Here is a 26577-nt window from a genome sequence, read left to right as displayed (position 1 = left end):
GAAGCAGAAGTACAAAAGCATTCCAGAAAATGCATATAAGCCAAGAGTATTTAGTGTGCTGTAGGTATGGTATCCATCATTTATGAAGGGAATGAAGGATGTCAGAAAGTTGATTGTGTGACTGCTGCTTTAGAGGGTTATACACTTTCAGAATCTGAAACCAACTCCACTGTTTTTTTTCCTTAAGGGAAGATGCTGTTGAGAGATGAAAAAACATGGTTTGAGAGAAGTGTGGGGAATGGGGAGCATGCCAGCCCTTCCTGCTTACCCCATGAGTGTGGGGGTGGGATTTGTATGTGTGTACATGTCCATGCGTGTGTGTGTGTGTGTGTTGGGGGAAGGGGGATTTTGAGTCACAGAAGGGCACAAGAAGTGACTGTTATTGTATAGGCTTCACTAGGAACTCCAAGCTTTAATTATGCCAGTGAGCGGCAGAAATGATTAAATAAGAAGAAGCAGTAAACTCTGTTCACAGTATAATAATGGGTATAATACAGTTAATAAGGGCAGGAGAAAGACTGAAGATAAAGCTGTGGGTACAGGAAGAAGGAAGAAAAAGGAGGGGACTGTGGCTCAGGGTCAAAATTGTGACTAAAAGGGACAAAGCAAACAGGAGGCTATGAGGTAGACGTTGGCATAAACTTCCAGTGTTTTCTTTCAAATACGTATTAAACTATTCTTCATATAATCTTCAGCTACTTTTTGGTACAAAACTTCTGACCCTAAGAGGAGTGATGCAAAAGCATATAAGAATAATTCCAGACCTTTAGAAATTGACACCCTAGTTAGAGAGAGACAAATAGGCCAGGCACAGTGGCTCATGCCTGTAATCCCAGCACTTTGGGAGGCTGAGGTGGGAGGATCACCTGAGGTCAGGAGTTCAAGACCATGGTGAAACCTCATCTCTACAAAAATACAAAAATTAGCTGGGCATGATGGCAGGTGCCTGTAATTCCAGCTACTTGGGAGGCTAAGGCAGGAGAATTGCTTGAACTCAGCAGGCAGAGGTTGCAGTGAGCCAAGATCGCGCCATTGCACTCCAGCCTGGGCAACACAGCGAGATTCCGTCTCAAAAAAAAAAAAGTACAAATAATGACAAGGCCGGGTAATATGTACTAAATATGAGAGAAGAGAAACACAGAGAGTAAGTGCCATAAAACGATAGATTCTTTCCATGTTAAAAGTCAAGTCACAGTCGATTCCTCCTCACATTCTCTTATGATACCTCTGACTCACTTTAGCACCACTTAATCTCTCTGTTCTATAGAAGTGATAACAGTTTCATAAAACTCCCTGTTACTTATCTGGTTGCATTTGTTCTTGGTTAAAAGCTCCCTAAAAATTAGTGAAAGACTTTATTTGTGGAGAGACAATAAGATGATGAAAACAAGTGTTTTTAAAACTTCATTGATATGGTTTGGCTCTGCACCCTCACCCAAATCTCATGTTGAATAGCGATCCTGAGTGTTGGTGGTGGGGCCTGGTGGGAGGTGATTGGATCATGGGGGGCAGAGTTCCCTCCTGCTGTTCTCATGATAGTGAGTTCCCACGAGATCTGGTTGTTTAAAAGTGTGTAGCACTTTCCCCTTCGCTTGCTCTCTCCTGCCACCAAGTGAAGACGTGCTTACTTCCCCTCCACCCTTCTGCCATGATTGTAAGTTTCCTGAGGCCTCCCCAGCCATGCAGAACTGTAAGTCAATCAAACCTCTTTTGTTTATAAATTACCCAGTCTCAGGTAGTTCTTTATAGCAACATGAGAACAGACTAATACGTTTACCGTGAAGAATTCCAAACACATACCCAAGTACAGAGCATAGTATAATGAACCCCATGTGCCCATCAACAACCTCAAGAATTTTCAACAAATGCCCAGTCCTTTTCACTGCCTTCCCTGTGCATAACTTTTAAGCAAATCTCACATCATTTCATATCATGTGTAAATATTTTAAAATACCTCTCTCAAAGCTAGTACTCCTTTATAAAAACACCACCAAATACCAATATCACACTTAAAAAGTTAACATATTTTTAATGTCAAATATCCAGTGTTCAAATTTCCAACTGTCTTATAAAAGCCTGAAATGACTTTTAAAAATATTTTATAATTTATGCCAGAAACAAAATAAAGGCACCAACCTATTATAGAATCAATGGCGTAAATGGGAAGCCAAATGACGTGTCTGACACCCAAGGACTATCTGCTGCTAGTAAACCTGTCTACAGCCTTTACTGTGTACTAGCATCGCTTTAGGAGTTCTACAAAAATGAATTTATTTAACGCTACAATATAGGTGAATTATCAAGAGCATCATTTTACAGATGAAGAATGTAAGCCCCAAAGAGGTTACTTAACCGAGTCTAAGATCACCCAGCTAAACATGAAGAGAAAAATAAAATGTGTTATATTCATACAATGGAATATTTTTCAGCCATAAAAAGGAATAAAGTACTGAAAGATACTACAATGTCAATGACCCTTGAAAATGTTATGCTGAGTGAAAGAAGCCAGTTACCAAAGACCATATATTATATTGCTTTGTTTATATGAAATGCCTATAATAGGAAAATCTATACAGAGTCAGAAAGTAGATTAGTGGTTGTCTAGGGCTAGACAGAAGGGTAGAAGGCAGTGACTGCTAACAGGTCCAGGGTTTCTTTCTGGGGTGATGAAAATGTTCTACAGGCCTGGCGTGGTAGCTCATGCCTGTAATCCCAGCACTTTGGGAGGCCAAGGCGGGTGGATCACGAGGTCAGGAGATCGAGACCATCCTGGCCAACATGGTGAAACCCTGTCTCTACTAAAAATACAAAAATTAGCCAGGCATGGTGGCGTGCGCCTGTAATCCCAGCTACTCGGGAGGCTGAGGCAGGAGAATCGCTTGAACCCGAAGGGCGGAGCTTGCAGTGAGCCGAGATCGCGCCACTGCACTCCAGCCTGGGCCTCAGAGACTCCATCTCAAAAAAAAAACAAGAAAGAAAAAAAAAAGAAAATGTTCTACAATTGGATTGTAGTGATGGTTGCACAACTCTGTGAATACACTAAAAACCACTGAATTGAGCATTTTAAATGGGTGAAGTTTATCATATGAGATTATATTTCAATAAAGCTGTTTTTAAAAGTATATTTTCAAAAGATTTAAAATGTATCAAACCAAGGAATATTTATTAATCACCTACACAAGCACTACACTTGGTTCTATGCAAGTTATAAAACAAATGTAAGACACAAACCCTGACCTCAAATTGGTTACAGTTCAAGAGAAAAGGCACACATACCATATATCACAATGCACTTTTGCTTTCTAAATTATGCCTTTTTCTCAAAGGGGTAATCAACTGTCTGAACCAAGTTTTCTGTTTCATAAAAGGCACTGAGCTAGGGCCTAATGAACATACAAGCTATGATAAGACTGACCCTTTCCTCCTTGCCCCTGGAGGCCTTTGGAGGTTCTGATGAACCACAAAGTTATCTTGTGAGAGAGCAACCAATAGGATTCCTAGAGAGCTGAGGCTGGGCTGATTCACCTTATAACTGAAATAACGTGAGTAAATGTGTTGTGACTCAACAAAGGCCAGCGCAGCTTGACAATCCTAGGCTAAGCTAAAACCAACAGGTCTGGTCCTCCTCCCTGGGTTTAGGAATGCCCACGGTAAACAAATTGCAGAGGTTTTCCTTTGCCATGGCTGCTGAGGAGCAACAAAGATCCTTGATGGAGATCAGAGAGAACTGCACCCATGAAACTTGTGAGGTGAGTGTTTAGAGAAGTGAGATAAAGGCTAACACAGGAGATATAATCTGCAGAAAGGGACAATTTGGGGATATGAGGTTGCACAAAGTAACCATAACACTGAAGAAAACTGAAGAGGTACCTGGTGGATCGCTCACAACCAGGAAGGTTTCTTGGAGACAGCATTGATCTTAAATGAATAAATAATGAAGAAACTGCTGTTCAAATTCAAAGTGCCTGGGTACCAGGGACTTACGGATATAGGGCTTGGTTCTTCCCAGAGGATACTGGAACAATGTCTAGCTTAATGTCCAATGAACCCATGAAACTTACATGCCACATAAATTCTAAAGCCAGATGTGAACAACAGAAAGATGTTTAAATTTTATAGACATGTGAATTCAACCTAATTTTATGACAAGAATTTGGATTCTCTGAAATTTTCAGATAACAGTGGCACTCAGAGTCTTACTTAAAGGTTTACTGTTTGAGACAGAACTACAAATGAAACTCTAATCAATAAAGTAGAAACTCACATTTTGAGCATTACCAATTATGCATCTTTCCTGAACTGCCTAGAAAGAACATTTCATCTGGATCAGGTGGCTTGGGCCCAGAGTGACCTGATGAATCAGCAGACTGCACTGCAAAATAACCCTATAGACAAGTTGCCTCAAATAAACCACGATCCGATTTGTAATGTAATCGATACCATTACAACGGTCTCCTTACCTTTCACCACATCCGCCACATTACAGGTGGGATCGATACTTCCTATGTGTTTAGGATGAACAGGATTAGTGTCACCCCCAAACAGAAGTGCTAGACGAACACAAAAGGAAAGGGAGGGGATTAAAACACAGCAGGCTGGGATGGTCACGCAGGGAAATACAGGGGCTTATGTTTAGAAAGGATCTCTTACTTGTAAAAATCATTTTAGCATCCACAGCAACTTAGAGCAATGGAATACACACAATTGATGGGTGAGCAACTCTTATTGGTCAATGAAGGAGGAGGATGTGCTTTAAGGTCTGTCAGCTGCAGTCAGCAGGTTCTAAAGTAGTGACATGTGCCAGGTGCTCAACCCATTCTTCCGCTCCCAATGTGACATGGATGAAGAAACTTCCTTTCATCCTTAGTCAAGTATACCCACCTTCTTAGTACTACTCCAGACACTTATTCCTACTTTTATTAAATATTTAGAACACGTAGTCTATACCATTTGGACAAGCCTGTAAAATATCTTTGCTGGCAGCATTTCAGATGCCTCCCCCAAGAAGATTATGTTTCGATGTTGTGTACACAAACAATACTTGTTCAAGTATTTTTAAAAATACACTCGGATAATTTCACAATATACAAGATTTGCAAAATTTTGTTTCTGAATAAAAGCCAAAATAAGCCCCAAAGAAAAAAGCAATCTGCATCCAAATATTTATAGGTGCTATTTTTAAACAAAGCAAAAATTGTGACTAACAAAAGAAGGACGCCTAAATAAAATAGGGGAGATTTTAAACTATGAAAAATGATAAATACAGGCATTAGGCCAATTAATAAAGTTCCAACTGATTAAGGTGAAGAAAAACAGAGGTGTGTAGGCTTAACTAATGACCTAAAAACATGCATGTATATATGTGTACACATGTATTTAGATCAGAAAGCAATTGGAGTTATCTAAGTATTTAGTTGAATAGTATTTAGGCTCTTTTATTCCTGTAAATTGTCATACATTTCCATTTTGAGGATATACATTTAATATAAAGCCACATTTAATAGTTGTGTAACATTCACTTATCCAAATAAATCAGATTAGTAAAATAAAGACACTTTGTCCACTTTGTAATGCAGCAAACAGGGTGAATTATGCTCTAGACATGTGGATGCTTTTCCTCAAGGATTATAAAATCAGCCAAAGAGACAGTGCTGAAGATAAGCCAAAAAGTTTTTTATGTGTAGGGAATTTTAGTTGTTTTTTTCATATCTGCTTAGTACCCTAAAGAACAGACTAAAACTCTCAGTACGAGATTATGGGCTGACAGTCTGGCTTAATCTGACTTCACTGATCACTGTGAAATAAAGAACTGATGGCTCCTATCACCAACATCCAATTCAATATTCCCAGTGTTAATGTTTTTCAAACTAAAAAGGAAAACACATAACATCCGGGATAAAGAAAAGAATACAATCTGAGATACATAAAAGTATTCAGAGATGAAGGCCCGGCTGCCATTAAAGGCGGTCCCCCATCCCCATCAGGACTGTATCGGCAGAGACTTAAAAGGTACGCAGTGGTCCTGTCTCTAATGTGAGCCTCATAAAAGCCTTTCAAAAATTTATTTTAACCAAGAATACAAATTAATAGCTTTTTAATGGCTAGGATTCACTTACGAAAAACTAAACTAGAAATGAAATTTCTACAACCAAAAATGCAGGTCAGTAAATTAACAACAGGAAAACATTTGGGAGAAATCACTATGGTTACCTTTTCAAAACTGGACCAACAAACCCCAACTTACTGTGCTGATTAATAAGCATGCGGAACGAGATGCGGTTGGTATAAAACCGATCCAGAAAATATTGGATGTTAGTGCTAATGAAAGGATCAAACCCAAACTTCTCCTTGTATTCAATCACTCCTTGCGCCATTGTAGGAACCACATCATTGTGTCTATTTCTGACTTTAATCAGAACTTGTAGAAAGCTGTGTGAGAGGGAAACAAAACGTGGTCAGTCTTAGTATCTCATGGGCTGATGCAGACTTCCCAGTTCTGTCCCCAGACTAGTTGTCTGCTGGTATTTTTATAAGTAAAGACATTATTCTTACTACATACAACAAGGAACCACTCACAAGAAACTAAAAGTATGAGCCAAGTTTTTGCTTGCAACCGTATTTCTACAGAAACTCTTCTTTCAGAGGTGCAAAAAGTAAAAGGTTCTAGTACAGAAAAAAAATGCTCAAATACCCTTTTAGGAATCCACTGACTTTTTGGATAAGTGATTACATATAAATACAGGTTCTATAAAAGTTGAATAAAGAATTGCAGAACATATCACTATTTCTTCTGAGAACATGAGGACAATCCCCCAAAATCTCCAAGGATTGATTAATGGAATCTCAAAGCAATAGCTTCCATGAATAAAGAAATAATGTCACACTGTTTTTTGGGTTTTGTTTGTTTGTTTGACGGAGTCTCACTCTGTCGCCCAGGCTGGAGTCCAGTGGTGCGATCTCGGTTCACTGCAACCTCCGCCTCCCGGGTTCAAGCAATTCTTCTACCTCAGCCTCCCGAGTAGCTGAGACTACAGGTGGACGCCACCATGCCTGGCTAATTTTCATATTTTTAGTAGAGACGGGATTTCACCATATTGGCCAGACTGGTCTTGAACTCCTGACCTCGTGATCCGCCCGCCTTGGCCTCCCGAAGTGTCTCATACACACAATTTAAGAGTAAAATTTGGAAATAAATATCTTGCAGCAGTAAAATATAGTGATGAAATGCAGATAGAACACAGGCAATTCAACTATTCAAATATCTGGCTTATTATTGTAAATATGCATAGGGGAAAATACATTAAGAATGGTAGAAGACAAGTCAGTCGATAGAACTAAACAAAAAGTTTAGAACTAGGCTCATGAGTGAGTATGTATATATAAAAATTGAGCATATTGAGAAAGTGACATTGCAAATCAGTAGGTAAACAATCAAACTAATAATCAAGTTAACTGGAACAGTGGGCTAACAATTTAAGTCACATCCTAATTTCAAGACTTAAACCAAATACTGGATTAAAAATGTAAAAGGGTGAAATCACAGAAATGATAACAGAAAAATCAGGTGAATAAGTATATAATCTTGGGATAAGGAGGGCTGTTCTAAGCTTAATACCAAAGGTAGAAACAAATGATATGACTATGTACAATTTTAGCAATCCTATAGGGACACACATTAATAAATTAAGTGGAAAAAAAAAAAAAACCTCAAGAAAAGGAAAAAACTAGCACCCCATCAGAAAACTAGGCAAAGGATCTGCTATCAATGCAAAATTTACCAAAGAAGAAGCACAAATGCCAATAACTTCACCCTTACAAATAAGAAAAGCAAATTAAAACAAACGTGATACTTATTATTCTCCATGTATCAGCATCAGTTAGAGTTTGGGGCTTAACTGAGGCACTTCTCAGGACAATTAACAACATATAGCAAAAGCCCAAAGAAAATAATTCCACTTCCAGGAATTGATCCTAGGAAAATAACTGGACAAGGTGAACAGCTGTTTGTATGTTTATTTATTTATTTATGAGACAGAGTCTTGCTCTGTTGCCCAGGCTAGAGTGCAGTGGCACAATCTTGGCTCACTGCAACCTCTGCCTCCCGGGTTCCGGCAATTCTCCTGCAGCCTCCCAAGTACCTGGGATTACAGGTGCCCGCCATCATGCCTGGCTAATTTTCATATTTTTAGTAGAGACAGGGTTTCACCATGTTGCCCAGGCTGGTCTCAAACTCCTGGCCTCAGGTGATCTGACCACCTTGGCCTCCCAAAGTGCTGGGATTACAGGCGTGAGCCACCGTGCCCGGCCAACAGATGTATTTAAAAGTTGTTCTTTAAAGCATTGTTTACAGTAGCACGAAAACTACAAACCAGTCTAAAATCCAGTGATAGACGATCAAATTGCATGAACTATCTGAAGATGGACTATTAACATGAATATTATGACACTATTAATAATGGCGTAGATCTACAATGTTGACACTTGTTATGTTTGTAAAAATATTTTACACATATAAATATATGCATGCCTAGGGAAAAGCATGGAAGAAAGGAAAATAGTAATAGTTGTTGTCCCCTGGTAGTAGAAATTGGGGTGGCTTTTTTTTTTTTACTTATCTGAATAGTCTTATTTTTCTGAATGATGAAATATTTCTGTAACAAATACATACATACAATGACAATAAAGATGTAAAACTCTGAAATTAGGCCATGACTATTCACAAAAAATTTTATAATGGACAATTTGTCCTTTAATACTCATTGCAATGTATTTGTAAGTTAAATATTACTAAAGTGAAACGATTCATTATAGTAGAGAAGTGCCTCAACTTATCTGAAGTGGGGAGACTTACCTCAATGGCTCAATGCTCAGAATTCTCCTCTAATCTTCCGGGCTCTTCTAAACTCTATCATAAATGATCAACATGCTTGTCTTCTAAGCTACTTTTGCTTTACTAAAATGATTTCCCTGCTGGTGATCCCATACAACCTCTTGGTAAACAGAAAAGGCTGCTACCATGGTACTCGCTCACCTTTCACTCCTTCCTTCACCAAGAACATCATACTTCTCGAATGCCAACTATCGTAACTAGCTACATGAACCTAGGCAAGTTACAAAACTCACGGAGTGAGAGCTCAGCTATTATTGCGATGGTCAAGCACACACTGGATTAAGCACTGACAGTTTGCAAAGCAGGCTCATGACCATAAATCGCATCTGATAACCTGTTCCAGAAACTGAGACGGGACTCCAGGAAAAACACAGCAGAAATTTAATATCATGTATAGTCGTCTCTCAGTATCTGTAGGGGACTGGTTCCAGGATCCCCGAAGATACCCAGATCCTCAGATGCTCAAGTCCCTTGTCTAAAACAGTGTATACAGCCTACTCACATTCTCTCTGATACTTTAAATCATTTCTAGACTAGTTATAATACCCGATACAATCTAAATATGATTTAAACAGTTGTTAAACTGTATTTTAAAAATCTGTATTATTTCTTATTGTTGCATTGTTATTTTTTAATTGCTTTTTTTTTTTTCCCGAATATCTTTTCGATCTGCGGCTGGTTGAATCCAAGGATGTGGAACCTGCCAATACAAAGGACCAACTATACTTCTACAAATCTGTTCTAAAATCTGGAGCTAGAGTGGTCAGCCCTAGGTTTTCCGATTTCCACCAAATGATTACCAGCTAACGACTTTTGAGAAAACAAAGCTCCTGGATTGAATTCATTTAATACTGATCGCTTAAATGACAGCAGTGGCTTATATCAAGGAAAACGCTACATCTGGGGCTCTAACCCAATGCTTCCCTGCCTTCCACATTTCACAGATCTATTAGACAAAACACCCAACAAAGTATAAAATAGGTGAGGGCTTTTGTTTTTCCTTTGAATTTTAGTTTACAACTAGACTAGAACTAGCTACTCATGGCTCAAACGAAAACATAACTTATAGGTCCAGCTTTGCTATGAATGGTCACAATCTTGGGCAAGTCACTTCACATCTCTGACCTCAGTTTCCTTATCTGTGGATTGAGAGGACTGGGTTAAATACCTCCTAAGGTTGCTTGTATAACATGGTATTTTCCTAGTTCTTCTTATGGAACATCTATTAAGTCAGGTGTTCAGTCTCACAACTATGTGGACTAGTTTATACTTAGAAATTCCTCAGTACAACAGGCCTACCATATGCATCCACTCACATATACATGAAACAGGAAGAGATTAATGTGAAAGGGATATTTAATTTCTCTTGGAGGGGAAAACATAGTCACAGCTAGAGTTAGTGTTCCTGGGATAAATAAAAATGAGAAACAGAAATATCTCATCGGCATAATTTGCCAGTCTGTGCATAATGGGAGCAATACAATAGAATTCAGGTTGCTATATAAAAAACGTACTCTTTTATGCCTCTCCAAAACAAAACCACTACAGTTTTTGAGCTCAAATGTAATATCCTGTTGAAATTTTTTTTTTAATTGTAAAGGATTGAGTAGATAAATTCATGTATATACAAAGGCCACTGCATTCTTAAAACTACCACTAGATGGAACATTTACTGCAGTATTCATAGTGAGTGCCCAGTTCACCTTGGGTAAAGGTATTAAGAATTAGATCAGAAAAGCAAAACTGAAAGTGTCATTATTACTTTTGTATTGTGTTACATTCTTAACTCGAATTAAAAAAAAAACTCAATGTTGAGTCATTACTCATTAAGAAAATGAATGCTTTTGTCCACATCATACTCCTTGAGTCTTAATGACTTGAATTACATTTACCAAAATCTTTCTTATCTAGATATTTTTACTTTCAGGTAAGTGGTACCATACTTACTTATCCAAGACCTGTGGATCCTCAGGGCTCTTATTTTCATATTCTAAAAGTTCAAGAAAACTCTGCATATACCTAAAATGAAAAAAAAAAGAAAAAGAAGAGTTACTGTGTTAGTTGCCTGCCCAGCATCCACCCCTCCTCTCCCTCTTCCTAAGAACACTCCAAATTTTCACTCAGGTCTCCATCCCATCCCCATCCCCCATGTGGCTCAAGTGTATCAGGGAAGCCAGTGCCTCCAAAGATCCTGCGTGGTCCCATTCTTCTCTGGGCAATCCTATTTCTCTTGCCACTAATTATTCATTAGCCCAATAGTTTAGGTCTAAGTCTATCACTGTGTGCATTCTCCTGAACACAGGGAATGGCTCAGGAAGGGACATACTGTCTCAATTCAGGCTAGTAAAATGACAGAAAAGACTCGCTGGAGGACTCTGGCAGAGAAACCAACCTGCTCTGCTTTTGTACAGTGTGCTGTGTGGATTGGAAGCCTGGAACTGCTGCAGCTATTCTGCCACCAGGAGGGAATCCAGTCTGAAAACGAAGCCAACGCCATCGAAAGCAGGGCCTCGACAGCTTCGTGAATCTCTGAATCAAACCAACACCAAAAGCTTACCCTACGGCTGGACCTTCTAGTGACATGAGCCAGGTTCAGTTTCATTTTCTCTACTTACAGACAGACACATCCTAACTTATATATCAAGTCTATAGTTTGATTACCAAAAATGTACATACATATTTTAAGAAGCACATGTGTGACGCTGAAGTGCCTGCCAAGAACTTAGAAACTAGACATGAAGAAGTTAAATTAATTTCATCAATACTTAATGGGGGAGGAAGAATGCCAATTAAACCCTCAGAAACAGCTTCTGGATTAAGAATATCTCCATATCTCAATCAGGGCCAGTATAAGAAACAGTCTGTCCAACATTAAGATCTGGAGAACATAGAAAAATGACATCCAGAGAGGCCCATTAGTGCAGTAGCTATATCAAGCCAGGATCTGTTGGATCTGGTGGAGATTCAGATATTCCAATTAGAGATATGTGATCTCTATTTGGGGTTTTAACATGTTCTGAAAGAATTATCCCTTTATTCTAATTATTTCTAACCATTAACTGCCACTAATCCTATTATCTACACCTTTGGATAGAGGATGAGGACACTCCAATAACTAAAAATGACTGTTACACATATAAATACTCCAATGAGAATGCCACTTGATTCATCAGCCTCATGTGAACTTTGGACAATGCATTTGATACTAATGAATGTTCATCACTGGACATATTTTTTAAAAGTCTCTGGAAACCAGGCGTGTTAGCTCACGCCTGTAATCCCAGCACTTTGGGAGGCTGAGGCGGATGGATCACTTGAGGCCAGGAGTTCAAGACCAGCCTGGCCAACATGGCGAAACCCCATCTCTACTAAAAATACAAAAAATTAGCTGGGCATGGTGGCACATGCCTGTCTGTAGTCCCAACTACTCGGGAGGCTGAGGCAGGAGAATCGCTTGAACCCAAGAGGCAGAGGTTGCGGTGAGCCGAGGTTGTGCCACTGCGCTCCAGTCTGGGAAACTGAGCAAGACTCCATCTCAAAAAAAGAAAAATAAATAAATAAATAAAAGTCTCTGGGCACATAAGGCTATGGATTAGATATTGCTAAAATCACTGGGTCAAAACACCAAGAGGTCAAAGCCAGCCAGCCCCAGTGATGCCCTCTGCCCTGCCACACGCAAGCAAGCTAGGTAGGCATCCTGTCCTTTCCAGAAGGGACAGTTGAAGAAAGTCTTAAATAGAAGGGAGCCAAAGATTATTCTGAGGTTCCCAGCCTGACAGTCAAGAGAGCAAGGAGGACATACTGTGACCAAGGGGACAGTGGTGGGGTTCACAGCCCATTATGCATAATATTCATTTTTAAAAGGAAAAAATGGCAGGGAAACACAATGCATGATCCTGAAGTGGATTCCTAAATCAGGAGGAGAAATTGCAAAAAAAAAAAAAAAAAAAGATGTGGGTAGTATCACAACAATTAGTAAAGCGAGAACAAGTTCTACATATTAGAAGACATTACTGTATCAATGTTAAATTTCCCGAATTTGATGACCACATTGTGGTTTTCTAAGACCTGTTCCAATGAAATACATGCTAAAGTATTCACGGCAGAGGGGCATGATGTAGACATCGTGTATGTGTACCATATATGGGTCTGTGTGCCATATATAGACATAGATATATATATGTGTGTGCGCGCACGTGTGTGTGTGTGTGTGTGTGTATGCAGAGAGTGAGACAGAAAGAAAGAATATGAATGACAATGGTAGAACGTGGTCAAATGTTAACAATGTTCACAATTAGTGAATCTACGTGACAGTATACGGGAATTCTTTCTACCAGTTTTGCAACCCTTCTGTTAAGTAGGAAAGTATTTCAAAATAGAATGTTTAAGAAACAAGAAAGAAGAAATGGCATGCATTTGTTTGGAATGGATGTGGAAAAGGAAGAGTTAAAAGACAAAAACCAAACAACGGAGTTGACATAGCAATTTGTTCGAGCCTATACTTTGCCGGTATCATATAATACATTTAAGTACATTTGGTCTTTGTCCCTGCTTCCTGGCACAGAGCTCCCAAAACCCTTGGAACTTTCTGAGTGACAGGAGTGTCTTCTGCTATCCATAAAGAGCCCCCTTTGACCACACCTGAGTTCATGCTAATGTGGTGACTTAGGATGGGATCTCTAGATAGCCTCAGGATGGGGCTGGTCACCAGAAAGGCCAAGCGATTCGAGGACTAACTTTCAGCTCTATTCTCAACTTCTGGGGAGGGGAGAGGGCTGGAGATTGAGCTCTATCAAAACCCTTGAACGACCATCAGAGTTTCCAGGTTGGTGAACATATGGGGGTACTGGGAGGGTGGTGTGCCCAGAGCGGGCATGGAAGCTCCATGCGGCCTCCCATACCTTGCCCTATGCATCTCTCCCATGTGGCTGTTCCCGAATTGTACCCTTTCTAATAAACCTATAAACATAGGTAAAGTATTTTCCTGAGTTCTGTGAGCCGTTCCAGCAAATTATCAAATCTGAGAGAAGGGGTGTGGAAACTCAATGTCCAGCCACTCAGTCAGAGGCACAGGTGGCCCAGAACTTGTGACTGGTGTCTGCAGTAGGGGAGATTCTTGTGGGGCTGAGCTGTAAAGCTGTGGAGTGTGCCCTGACTCCAAGTAGGTAGTGTCAGGATTGAACTGAATTGCTGAACCCAGTTGCTGTCCAGAGACTCGGAATTGGTTGTTGATGTTGGAAAACAACACGAAAGAGCCCAGCAATTCACTTTGAAGCCCCTGACCCAGCCTGTACATAAGCAATAGTAAATGTTTAACTGTCACCACCACCAGGATCAGGGGACTTGATCCTGCCTACCTAGAATCCCCACCACAGTGGCCTCTAATTGGGATTTTATACCTTCTACTGGAAAATCTCTAATGATGGCCTTGAAGCAATAAAGAAGTCTCGTGCAAACAAGAACTTGCTGCTCTTTCTGAAACAAGCTATGGAACCAGAGCAGGATGCAAGGAACTATATGACATCAAAGCCACAGTCACAGTCTCTTTCATTTCTCCTGCATTCCAAAGACTGCACGTCACACAGTGAGAAGCTGCTGCTTGTCTGGAAAAGAGACTTGACACTGTACCTCTGAGACCACCTAATATAGTGTGTCTCAGACAATTCATTTTAACCCTATGAATTTATTATAATTAATACTATGGAGGAATGACTATTGAATGTCCATTCTCTTTCAGTAGCCTGGCCTCCACTAACCCTCTAGATGCGAGCTAATTAGTAGTTCCACTCCTTACATCTGTCCACGCCATTCCCTTCTAAAATGCTCTCCCTGTCACCTGCAATCTGTCAGTTCCACCCACCCACCAAGGGGCAGTACGGAACCACAGCTTGCATTTCTGTCCGCTTCTCTCTGCTCCCACAGCACTGTGCTTGCTTGAGAGGACTGATGGCATCTGACCTCCCCAACTCCTCCAACTTTCTTCACAGTGACTTCTACTTGCATTTATTTATTTATTTATTTATTTATTTATTTATTATTTTTGAGATGGAGTTTTACTCTGTTGCCCAGGCTGGAGAGTACAGTGGCGTGATCTTATCTCACTGCAATCTCCACCTCCCAGGTTCAAGTGATTCTCTTGCCTCAGCCTCCTGAGTAGCTGGGATTACAGACACATGCCACCATGCCTGGCTAATTTTTGTATTTTTAGTAGAGATGAGGTTTCACCATGTTGGCCAGGCTGGTCTCAAACTCCTGACCTCAAGTGATCCACCTGCCTCAGCCTCCCAAAGTGCTGGGATTACAGGTGTGAGCCACCACACCCGGCCTCTACCTTGCTTTTAAAACACAGAGTAGACCTGCAAATGTTTCTCAAACACTGTATATGCAAATCCCTTTCTAAAAACACACCACTTGCTCTTACATCCTACCATTCATTGATCTCACCCTGCTTACCTAGCGGGTAACTTTGCGTCACAAATTCAACGTCTTCAGTTAAATGACATATGCTTCAAGCATCAGAGCTATAACTGATTTAAGTTTACGTTATACTCTGTCAAAATTTTCCCTACTTTTCATGGAGCAAATGAAGCACAGCAGGGAACTGATATTTTTCCAATCTGAGGTTCCCCTTTAAATGACTTAATTTGTTCTACAAGAAGCACTGACTTCAAGGAATGTCTTTACAAGGAAAACAAAAGGAGTAAGGTTAAGACTTGATAAAAGCAGCAGATGCCCTGTCAGAAAAAGTGCAATCCCACCACACATAAGAAAAACTCAAGAAAGTGTCTAGTATAATTTACAAGCATTTTCATTAAAACAACTTTAAAACAAACAGCACATAAAGAAAAAAAAAAAAAAACTTTTAATTGCATGGAAAATCCAGCTATCCCAAATGACTCATTCCCCAGATGGGCAGTATGTGCACTTTTACAGAGAATGGTCCCGCTGCCAAATGTTCACAGCATTGTGGGAAGATCCATTTTAAGCCACACTGTTTACTTACCAACTCTGAACCAATCCCACTGAAGGGCGGTTAAGTAAATTATCCGGCAGAAGATTAACTTCTCTCATTGTGTTAGCCAGCCGCACAGGAAGTTCCTTTCGTAGAAACATATATGAAGTTTTCTCACATGCATTATCTCTCCCTATTAAGACATGAAAAATGTTCCATGATTTTATAGTCAGATGGAGAAATAAAGTGCTCCCATGGTAGCACGGTTACTACTGGTTGGAAAGAGAAAATTAAATAATCCTGCAGTCTCTAGTTGAATTTTTATCCTTTGAAATAGCAAGTTGAAGAAAATAATTTAATTAGCAGAGAAAAAGAACATTCATTACAAGAGGCAACCTTGAAAGCAGTTTTGTTTGTTTTTTTTTTTCTTAACACAAAAACGTTCCTAGCGTTACCAGCGGCAATATAAAAGTGACCTGGGATATAATCTGAACTTGTTTTCAAATAAATACCGTGGGAAAACTGCCAAGTACAAAAGTAACAGAACATGTAAATCCACTCCCGTTCATAGGGCTTTCCAGGAGGCAACGGATCCATTCATTTCACAAATATTCACCTACTGTGTGTGCCAACTGTTTCCTAAGATTTTCCTACAGTGTGTTTCTTCAGGGACCGTAGCTCTGCCCCTCTGGGAAGTAGCCACAGACCCCAGAGACCCTGTGATTCCAGAGGAGAGGCTCTGACTGAGACACAGGGCTGGCATGTGCCAGAGAAACATGCCAGAGAAACTATCTCCTGGGTGTACTCAGAGGCAGAGGGATCTACTGTGCCACATCTCGACTCACTGTAACCATAAGGAAGGAGGTCAGTGCCTTCTGGAGGCTTCCCTGAACTGGCTGTGCATAAAATTTACATAAACAAGATGCCATGAGAGGAAACATACCTGGCCACTTAAAAGAGGAAACCTGAGCTCCTTCCTCTGCTGTCATGTGGCAAGAAGAGTTCTAGCATCAGCCTGGCCTGCAACCCCCAGCCCTGCTGGAAACTCCATGGTGGCTGGTGGTGGAGGGCCTGATAGAAGAGGCATGAGCTTTGGAGACACAAATGTCCTCCAGCCCCAATTCCTCCATTTGCAGGTTGTGAAAACTTTGGTAAGCTTCTTCACTTCTGAGTCTCAGCTGCCTTAATCTGTAAAACGGGGATAAAGCTAGTTTGTGTAAGGACTAAATGTGATACCGTGCATGGAGGCTGACACGGAGCAAGTGTTGGACAAACACTGGTCCTCCTGGTCTCCGTGGTATTGAGGAGTCCATCCCATCTCCCTCGCCCTGCCTAGGCCTCTTTGCTGTTCCATATTCCCTGGAAGCTGCACAGAAATGGGCAACATCGTGGCCAGGCCCAGAGAGAGATGAGCAGAGCTCATTTAACAATTTTCTCTACCAAACTCTCCTTATTCTTCTGTAGGTCATGAAGGCAGCAAGTCAGAGATTCAGAAGTAAATCCAATTTTCTAACACTTCCAGTCACATTCTGGTTTATTCATTTGCTCTCCCTACCAAATAAAACTTGAAAAAAAGAACCTAGTCTAGAAAGTCATCTGCAGAACCTTTCTTCCCCACTCATCCCTGACCCACTTCTCCATTCTCAAAAAAGTTACAATAAAAGATGAAAGTCTGAAATAATCCATTCCTCATTTCCCTCATCCTAAGTGAGTATATGGAAGGCCTTTGGTAAATCTTTTAACTAATTGATGATTCACTTTTCTCCTTTGTACTTTCACTGTGATAAAGACCTTAATCCCCAAATACCCACTTCAAGTAAGAGGGGAAGGGGTGAAATGCCCCCGCAATGACCTTCCAACATCTATTCTATACACATTCATTTGGCCTTAGGCAATTAACATTTAAAATGACTCTGGTCTTTTTTTTTTTTTTAGACGGAGTGTTGTTCTGTCACCCAGGCTGGAGTGCAATGGCACGATCTCGACTCACTGTAACCTCTGCCTCCTGGGTTCAAGCGATTCTCCTGCCTCAGCCTCCCAAATAGCTGGGACTACAGGCGCCCACCACCATGCCTGGGCTAATTTTTTGTATTTTTAGTAGAGACGGGGTTTCACCATGTTAGCCAGGATGGTCTCGATCTCCTGGCCTTGTGATCCACCCGCCTCGGCCTCCCAAAGTGCTGGGATTACAGGCGTGAGCCACCACGTCCAACTAGCTCTGGTCATTTTGCTTCAAATAATATAGAGACAGTCCCCAACTTAAAACAGTTCAATTTATGATTTCTTGATTGTTTAATCTTCTGACTTTATGATGGGTTTATCTAATTATTAAGTGCTTTTTTGTTTTGAGACAGAGTCTCACTCTGTCACCCAGGTTGGAGTGCAGTGGCACAATCTCCACTCACTGCAACCTCCACCCACTGGGTTCAAGCGATTCTCGTGCCTCAGCCTCCCAAGTAGCTGGGATGACAGGCGCCCATCACAATGCTCGGCTAGTTTTTGTGTTTTCAGTAGAGATAGGGTTTCATCATGTTGGCCAGGCTGTTCTCGAACTCCTGACCTCAAGTGATCCACCCATCTTGGCCTCCCAAAGTGCTGGCATTACAGGCATGAGCCACCATGCCTGGCCAAGTGCATTTTTCAGTTACAATATTTTTGACTTATGAAGTATTCATCAGGATGTAACCCCACTGTAAGTCAAGGAGCATCCGTATATTATTCCTAAAAGGTTCTGTATGAATATAACTTTAACTTTAAATGCACTAAAAATGCTGCTATTTATCACAGTGAATCTCATTATAAAATGAATTCCCTATTATCCAAGTTAAAATATAAGTCTAGCTTTTCACATGCCGGGAGAAATACTTTGCATCCTGGTTAAACAGAAAGGAAATTCTCTTTAAATCACAAAAGAAACATTGATGTTCTCACTGTAGGATGACAAAGACTCTCTCCTTTGACCAAACTTGAACCAGGTTCTCCTCGGTTTGCTTATTTGTTTGTTTTTGGAGACAGGGTCTCACTCTGTCACCCAGGTTGCAGTGCAGTGGCACAATCACGGTTTACTACAGCCTCAACCTCCTGGGCTCAAGTGATTCCCCCACCTCAGCCTCCCAGGTAGCTGGGACACCTGGCTAATTTTTGTATTTTTAGTAAAGAGGGGGTTTTGCCATGTTGCCCAGGCCGGTCTCGAACTCCTGGGCTCAAGCGATCCTCCCATCTCAGCCTCCCAAAGTGCTGGGATTATAGGCGTGAGCCAGCGCATCTGGCTCTGAGTCTTCTTTTTGACTAGGCCTCGACTTTGGGTTCTATCTTGACCTGCTTAGTCCAGTCTTAGCAAAAATCCTGCTGAGTCATTTCAGTGAAAATCCCCTACCCTTGGTGTCTGATCCCCCTACCCTCGATATCTTATCACCCTGGCCTGCCTTCAACAAGAATCCCCTCCAACCTGGACTTTTCCTCTTAGTAACTTTCCACCCATTGACCCACACCCTGCTCCTTGGCTATAAATTTCCACTTGTCCTTGTTGCACTAGGAGATCAGCCTGATCTCTCCCCACTACTGAAAAACTCCCACTATAGGGGTCCCTCTTGAATAAAGCCTTCCCTACCATCTTTAACAAGTATCAGATAATTTTTTTTCTTTTCTTTTTCTTTCCTTTTTTTTTTTTTGGAGACAGGGTCTCACTCTGTCACCCAGGCTGGAGTGTGATGGTGCGATCTTGGCTCACTGCAAGCTCCGCCTCCCGGGTTCAAGCAATTCTCCCTGCCTCAGCCTCTGGAATAGCTGGGATTAGAGGCATCCACCACCACGCCCAGCTAATTTTTGTATTTTTAGTAGAGACAGGGTTTCACCATGTTGGCCAGGCTGGTCTTGAACTTCTGACCTCAGGTGATCTGCCCGCCTTGGCCTCTCAAACTGTTGGGATTACAGGCATGAGCCACCACGCCTAGCCAATTTTTTTTTTTCTTTAACAGGAAAAAGGAAGTTCTGGAATAGGGAAGAAGTAGAAGAATTCTGGTGTTAAACTGAAACTGGGAGTATCAGTATGAACTAATAATTTTTTCACAGTTATGAGTTTTTGGGGGTAATGAAAGTATACATGTTTAAATTTCCAAGTTGGCAGCCTGTTAGGAGCCACAGGATACAAGCATGTCGTGAGCAGTGAGAGCTGGCTGGCAGGCGTGAGGTGGCCGCAGTCAGGTTCTCATCTCTTCTCTGAAAGTTGCAGATCTAGATGGTTTCAGAATTTAAAGGTTTTCCAATTTTAGGAAGGTAAAAAGGAGTCTATACCATACATTGTACAATACAGAGTATTAGAGAGCCACAACATAGCTGCAGTGAAATACACGAACATCTCCAGTAAGTATGATAAAGACTATGTAATCAAGTCAGTTCAGGTCTGGTTTTGCTAGAAAATGAGTTCTGGCAGCAAATATATGAAAAAGAAATTCAATTTTCAGTTTTTTGGAGTTCAGGATTCAGAGAAAAGCCTATGGTCCTGTGGGCTGGTGATGACAAAGGTCAGGTGCTGAAGTTTGATTGGGGTTTGAATCTTGACTAGAGCATTCACAAGCTTCATGAGCAGGGGTAAGTTTCTTTACACTTCTAAACTTCATTATAACCACCTATAAAATAAGAACAGTATCTACTTCACAGAGATTTGGTGAGGGTTAAAATGTGCTTAACATTTAAACCAGAGGCAGTGGCTCACGCATGTAATCCTAGCTACTTGGGAGGCTGAGATGGGCAGATCACTTGAGGCCGGGAGTTTGAGACCAGCCTGGGCAATGTAGCAAGACCCCCATCTCCATAAATAAAAATTTAATAAACCACAATATTTAACAGTCACATATTCTTAAAACTTAGAAAAGAGGCTAATTAAATAGAAATCACTAATGATGCTGATGATACTCAAACAGAATAGTCTGAGGCCATGGGATACACAATCGAATTGTCAGTTACTGCTTGGTCAGCCCTGAGAACCCACTCCCTGGGTTCATCTGATGATTCTGCAATAATTAAAACTCAACTACTAGGCATGGTCTTAGAGAACCAAATTTCAGGAAGCATTTTCTTCAAGCTTCCTTGGATTATCAGTCTGTTATAAAACTCATGTGGAAAGAAACTTTTATCTGTCTCTGTATCCCTCATAGCACATATTATAGTGCCTCGCCTATGGTAGCTTCTCAATGATTTATTCAAAGAATAGATCATGCTTTCAGAAGTTTGTTTTTTTCTTTGTTTGTTGTTGATTTTTTTTTTTTTTTTTGAGACAGTCTCGCTCTGTTGCCCAGGCTGAAGTGCAGTGGTGCGATCTTGGCTCACTGCAACCTCAGCCTCCCAGGTTCAAACGATTCTCTCCTGCCTCAGCCTCCCGAGTAGCTGGGATTATAGATGCCCATCACCACGCCCGGCTAATTTTTGTATTTTTAGTAGAGATGAGGTTTCACCATGTTGCACAGGCTGGTCTCCAACTCCTGACCTCAAGTGACCTGCCCACCTCGGCCTCCCAAAGTGCTGGGATTACAGGCGTGAGCCACCACACCTGGTCCAGAAGTTTGTGTTTTTTAAAAAGAGTAGTTGAAAAATCTCAGGTTTTGTCTCTTACATTCTACATGAAGTTTAGGGACAAATTATTTGTACTCAAATACCTTAATTATATACCAGCTTAAATAGGAGGATAAGTCTTTTTTAGTTAATTTGTTAGCCTAAAAATAAGTATGAAATGCCTCATTTTTATAATCTTTCTGTGCTTTCTTCATATACATTGAAAGTATCTTTCCTATGTATTAATGCCAGATACTCAGTTTAAATCAAAAGGTTCTAACAACCATTTTTTTTTTTTTTAATAATGAACTTAGCAAGAAAAACATTTTGGTTTTAAATGAATGTCCTTGTCAGAGGGTTCTGTTTTGATGAGTCTTCTGGTATATTGTGTATTTTCCAGTTCTGCTTTCCAATTATTTGACTTCATTTTTCCCCTACTTACTTGGCTTCTCCACATTACTTAATTTTGACTTTCTAGTTTTATTCTGCATTTCTCAATATACTTCATCTCATTCAAATTTGCCAATTAAGTTTTTCCCTGGTATCAGTTCAAAGATGACAAAGGGAGCAGGTGAGGGGGCTTGGAAAATTCTGACTTAGTGGATGCAAACAGGTCATTAGACTCAAATACACTCATGTGCATTTCTTCTATTTTTCTCTTAAGTTTGACGATCCTTTCATTCTCTTCTGTTTCTGGTTGCTTTGTTTGTTTGTTTGTTTGTGAGACAGAGTCTCACTCTGTTGCCCAGGCTGGACTGCAGTGGCGCAATCTCAGCTCACTGCAACCTCCACCTCCTGGGTTCAAGCGATTCTCCTGCCTCAGCCTCCCGAGTAGCTGGGATTACAGGCATGCACCACTACACCCGGCTAATTTTTGTATTTTTAGTAGAGACGGGGTTTCACCATGTTGGCCAGGTTGGTCTCGAACTCCTGACCTCAGGTGATCCACCCGCCTCGGCTTCCCAAAGTTCTAGGATTATAGGCGTGAGCCACTGTGCCTGGCCTCTGTTTATTTTTTATACTTTGTCCTTTTATTGGGAAGCTGGAGACAATTACTGTATTTGCAAAAGGTATGATTTGCTTTGTCTAGAAAGGTCCCATACAGCTTCACATTCACCAAGACCTAGGATGAGTAGACACAGAAATACAAATGACTTTCAATTTAATGCAGGGAGCCTTCCCGATGGTTGGACCAGGAGGTAGCCAGGAGCGTTTAGCTAGCCGCCTGCGAGCAGGAGCTCACAGACATATTTCTTTACACCTGGTTTCCGTAGTGGCTGATAACCCTGGCTTGGCTTTAATCCTCTTTTCGAGTAATTTACAGGCGGCAGAAAAAATAATTATTTCTTCAGTTAATCAAGTCACCTGATAATAAGAAACTTTTTCTTTTTTATTTTATTTACTTATTTATTTTTTGAGATGGAGTTTCGCTCTTATTGCCCAGGCTGGAGTGCAATGGCGGGATCTCACCTCACTACCACCTCTGCCTCCTAGGTTCAAGCGATTGACAATAAGTACCTTTTAATTAAAGCAGAGGCTAAGGACATATTTTACACTGTCTTCAATCAACAGAGACCATGCCTCCTAAAATGTAGAGTCTCCTCTGTCTGGATTACTTGAAGGCTTTCTTTGTCCATTGTTCAGCTTTAGCAGATGGTGGGGGCTGGGGGGTGGTTTGGGAGTGGCAATAATGAGATAAAGAGTAATACATGGAAAAATTACTCGCAAGGCACCAAAAAAACCCAACAGAATGATCCAGCTCATTCTGATAATTTTTATTAATATCATCAAATAAATGCTTTTCATTAATATCACCAACTAAATGTCTGAGTTGGCAATGTATTTTTCCCATTAACCATGTTAAAATTTGTAAAATATAACTGAGAACATATTATTTTAAGGTGAGCTCTTTTTTTTTTTTTTTTTTTTTTTTTTTTGAGACGGAGTCTCGCTCTGTCACCCAGGCTGGAGTGCAGTGGCCGGATTTCAGCTCACTGCAAGCTCCGCCTCCCGGGTTCACGCCATTCTCCTGCCTCAGCCTCCGGAGTAGCTGGGACTACAGGTGCCCGCCACCTCGCCCGGCTAGTTTTTTGTATTTTTTAGTAGAGACGGGGTTTCACCGGGTTAGCCAGGATGGTCTCGATCTCCTGACCTTGTGATCCGCCCGTCTCGGCCTCCCAAAGTGCTGGGATTACAGGCTTGAGCCACCGCGCCCGGCCAAGGTGAGCTCTTTTTAAAAAAATTTTCAACTTTTATTTTAGATACAGGGGGTGCATGCACAGGCTTGTTCCATGGGGATGTTGCACCCAGGTAGTGTGCACAGTACCCAACAGGTGGTTTTTCAACCCGCGCCCACTTCCCTCCCCTGTCTAGTAGTTTGCAGTGTCTGTTCTTCCCATGTTTATGTCCATGTGTGGAGGTGAGCTCTTCAACTTCTTTTCTCCAGTTGTAGTTATAAGATTTCAATCTGTTGAAAACACTGAATTTAAGAATAAGTCATTAAGTTTTGGATTTACTAGGGTTAAACAATGATTAATTGAATAGTTCTTCAGAAGAAACAACCTGACATGTGAATGGAGACCTACCAAATGATTGTGAATGTCCTTCAAAGAATCCCTTTTTTAAAAACTTAGTTTCTACTTTTAAAATGTTTGTTTTGCTTCATGAGCAGTTTCTCACTGTCTTAAGAGCTTAAGAGTTTTCCTTTGTTCAAGAAAATTTATTCCTGAATCTAAGAAGAGATCAAAATAGGTTACAGATTTGGAATCTGCCAAACTTGGGGCTGCCTCCACTCTAGGCCAGACCATGGTTTGGTTATTATTATTAATCACAGTGAGTCAGTTATGCCTGTAATCCCAGCACTTTGGGAGGCTGAGGCAAGAGGACTGCTTGAGTACAAGAGCTCAAGACCAGCCCAGGCAACATAGGGAGACCCAGTCTCTACAAAAAATAAAAAATTAGCTGGGCATGGTGGTGCGTGACTATAGTTCCAGCTACTTGGGAGACTGAGGCAGGGGGATCACTTGAGCTGGGAGGTCGAGGCTGCAGTGAGCTGTGATTGTGCCACTGCACTCCAGCCTAGGTGACACAGTGAAACCCCATTTCAAAAAACCAAAAAAAGAATAAGTCAGAACTTCAGAGACAAAGAGCCAAAGACTGGGGACTTCACACACACTTTATTCCCTATCAAATTCAATGCCTCCAAGCATCCAGATATTACATGCCTTCTTTCAGCCCAATGTCCCTATTATGACACTCACAGATGTTGTGAGTCAGGAATTTAGACAGAACGCAGAAGGGATGGCTTATCTGGGTCTCAGCTGGAAAAACTCGAAGGCTGCAGGTTGACTAGATCTTGGGTCTGGAAGCATCCGAAGGCCCCTTCACTCCTAAGTCTGATGCTTGGGCCAGATGACTTCGCAACTAGGATTGCACATCTGAGCAGCTTGGGGTGGCCTCTTCCTGGGCTCCCTCACATCACGGCAGCCTCGGGCTAGTTGGATCCTTCCATTACTTCAGTGAAAGACAGCAGCCGCATGGCCTTTTATGACCCAGGCTCAGAAGTCACACGGCTGGCCTATGTCTAACACAATCAATTAGGCTAAGTAGCCAGGGCCTGCCCAGACTCCAGAAGGAAATTTCGACTCCCGCTCCTGACAGAGAGGTGTCAAGGTCACACTGTAGAAAAGTATCCTCATGGCCATCTTTGGAAAATGTGATCTTCTCTAGGATGTTAATGGGGGGTTGTAGATGATTTATTGCTAAATTATATTTTAAAGCACTCTTCTATGGACAGTCAGGTTTTGTCTCAAGGTCAGAACAAAGGGTGGCCCTTCTGTCTACAGACTTTTAGTTCATTCTCCTGTTTGCACCCAGCCAGCCTTCCTGTCATTCCTGCCCGCTACTGGTCTACTGCGTTGCTGAGGTGGGAGTCTCCTGCCCCCCACCCTGGGCTCTGCAGCACCATGCTCAGCAGCCGCCTCTGCTGCAGTGCCTTCTGAGAGTGTTCTAGACCCGAGAGTTGTCCAATACAGGAACCGGCAGCCGTTACGAGAAATTTATTTTTTTTTTTAGTTTTACTTTTTTGAGACAGAGTCTTGCTCTGTCGCCCAAGCTGGAGTGCAGTGGCATGATCCCAGCTCACTGCAACCTGCTCCTCCCAAGTTCCAGAGATTCTCCTACTTCAGCCTCCTGAATAGCTGGGATTACAGATGTGCGTCACCACGCCCGGCTAATTTTTGTATTTTTAGTAGACACAGGTTTTCACCATGTTGGCCAGGCTGGTCTCGAACTCCTGACCTCAGGTGATCCACCAGCCTAAGCCTCTCAAAGTGCTGGGATTACAGGTGTGAGCCACAGCGCCTGGCCCCATTAAGGGAAATTTAGATGGTCCATTTTATTTTTATATCAATGATGAATTCCCCAAGGGTAATAACTGTATCATGGTTATTAGGAGAATGCCCTTAAGCTGAGGACATACATACTTAAGTATCTAGGGGTAAAGAGGCATGATGTCTGCAATTTATTCTCAAATGCTTCAGCAAAAAAGCATAAAGCATGTGTATGTGGGGTGGGGGGAATAGGGAAAAATAAAGCAAATACGGCAAACTAACTAATAAAAATCTTCCTATAACTAGAATCGTTCTGTTCTTTAAAAAAAAAATACAAAAATCTCATACAAAACATGCTACTATATGCAGAGCTTCCTAATGGGGTCTGATACCTGTGGTACCCTTCATGTAATGATTTTTGTTCTTCTGATAGGAAAAGGGGGTACCAAGGTGATTGGGACAGAGTTCTTAATCAAGGTAGTAGTCCCTTGATCCTCTCTCTTTAGAAATCCTGTTTGTCTGCTCTTTTGAAATATATATCTACACAGATTAGTGAGAAAACTGCTGCTCTGTATAACAAAGCCAAAGCAAGCTGTGAATGGATTTCTCTGTGGGCCCAGAAGTTGTGCCCTCCACTAGGGCAATGCCCTCTGCCACTGCCTCGGTCACTGAGTTCTATGAGTTCTACGTCCTGTATCATGATTGCTCAAAAGATTGAAGAGTCCATTAGTACAATACCTGGTACATTGTAGGTATTCAATAAATATTTCCTGGCTGGGCACGGTGGCTCACACCTGCAATCCCAGTGGGAAGCCAAGGTGGGAGGATCACTTGAGCTCAGGTGTTCGAGACCA

General features: G+C 41.3%; 1 protein-coding gene across 1 annotated transcript in view; it reads right to left on the bottom strand.

Moving 5' to 3' along the window:
- PDK3 (pyruvate dehydrogenase kinase 3) overlaps window positions 1-26577 on the bottom strand; it is a 74530-nt gene that overhangs the window by 29091 nt on the left and 18862 nt on the right. Inside the window, exons 2-5 of the mRNA XM_005593191.5 lie at window positions 15894-16035; window positions 10838-10909; window positions 6245-6429; window positions 4461-4550 (exon numbers count right to left, since the gene is read on the bottom strand). Coding sequence (XP_005593248.1) covers window positions 4461-4550; window positions 6245-6429; window positions 10838-10909; window positions 15894-16035 — 489 coding nt within the window. The remainder of the gene's footprint in view (window positions 1-4460; window positions 4551-6244; window positions 6430-10837; window positions 10910-15893; window positions 16036-26577) is intronic.

The sequence above is a fragment of the Macaca fascicularis genome, chromosome X (assembly GCF_037993035.2).
Source record: "Macaca fascicularis isolate 582-1 chromosome X, T2T-MFA8v1.1".
Lineage (NCBI taxonomy): Eukaryota > Metazoa > Chordata > Mammalia > Primates > Cercopithecidae > Macaca > Macaca fascicularis.
This window is presented reverse-complemented; position numbering and strand designations above follow the sequence as displayed.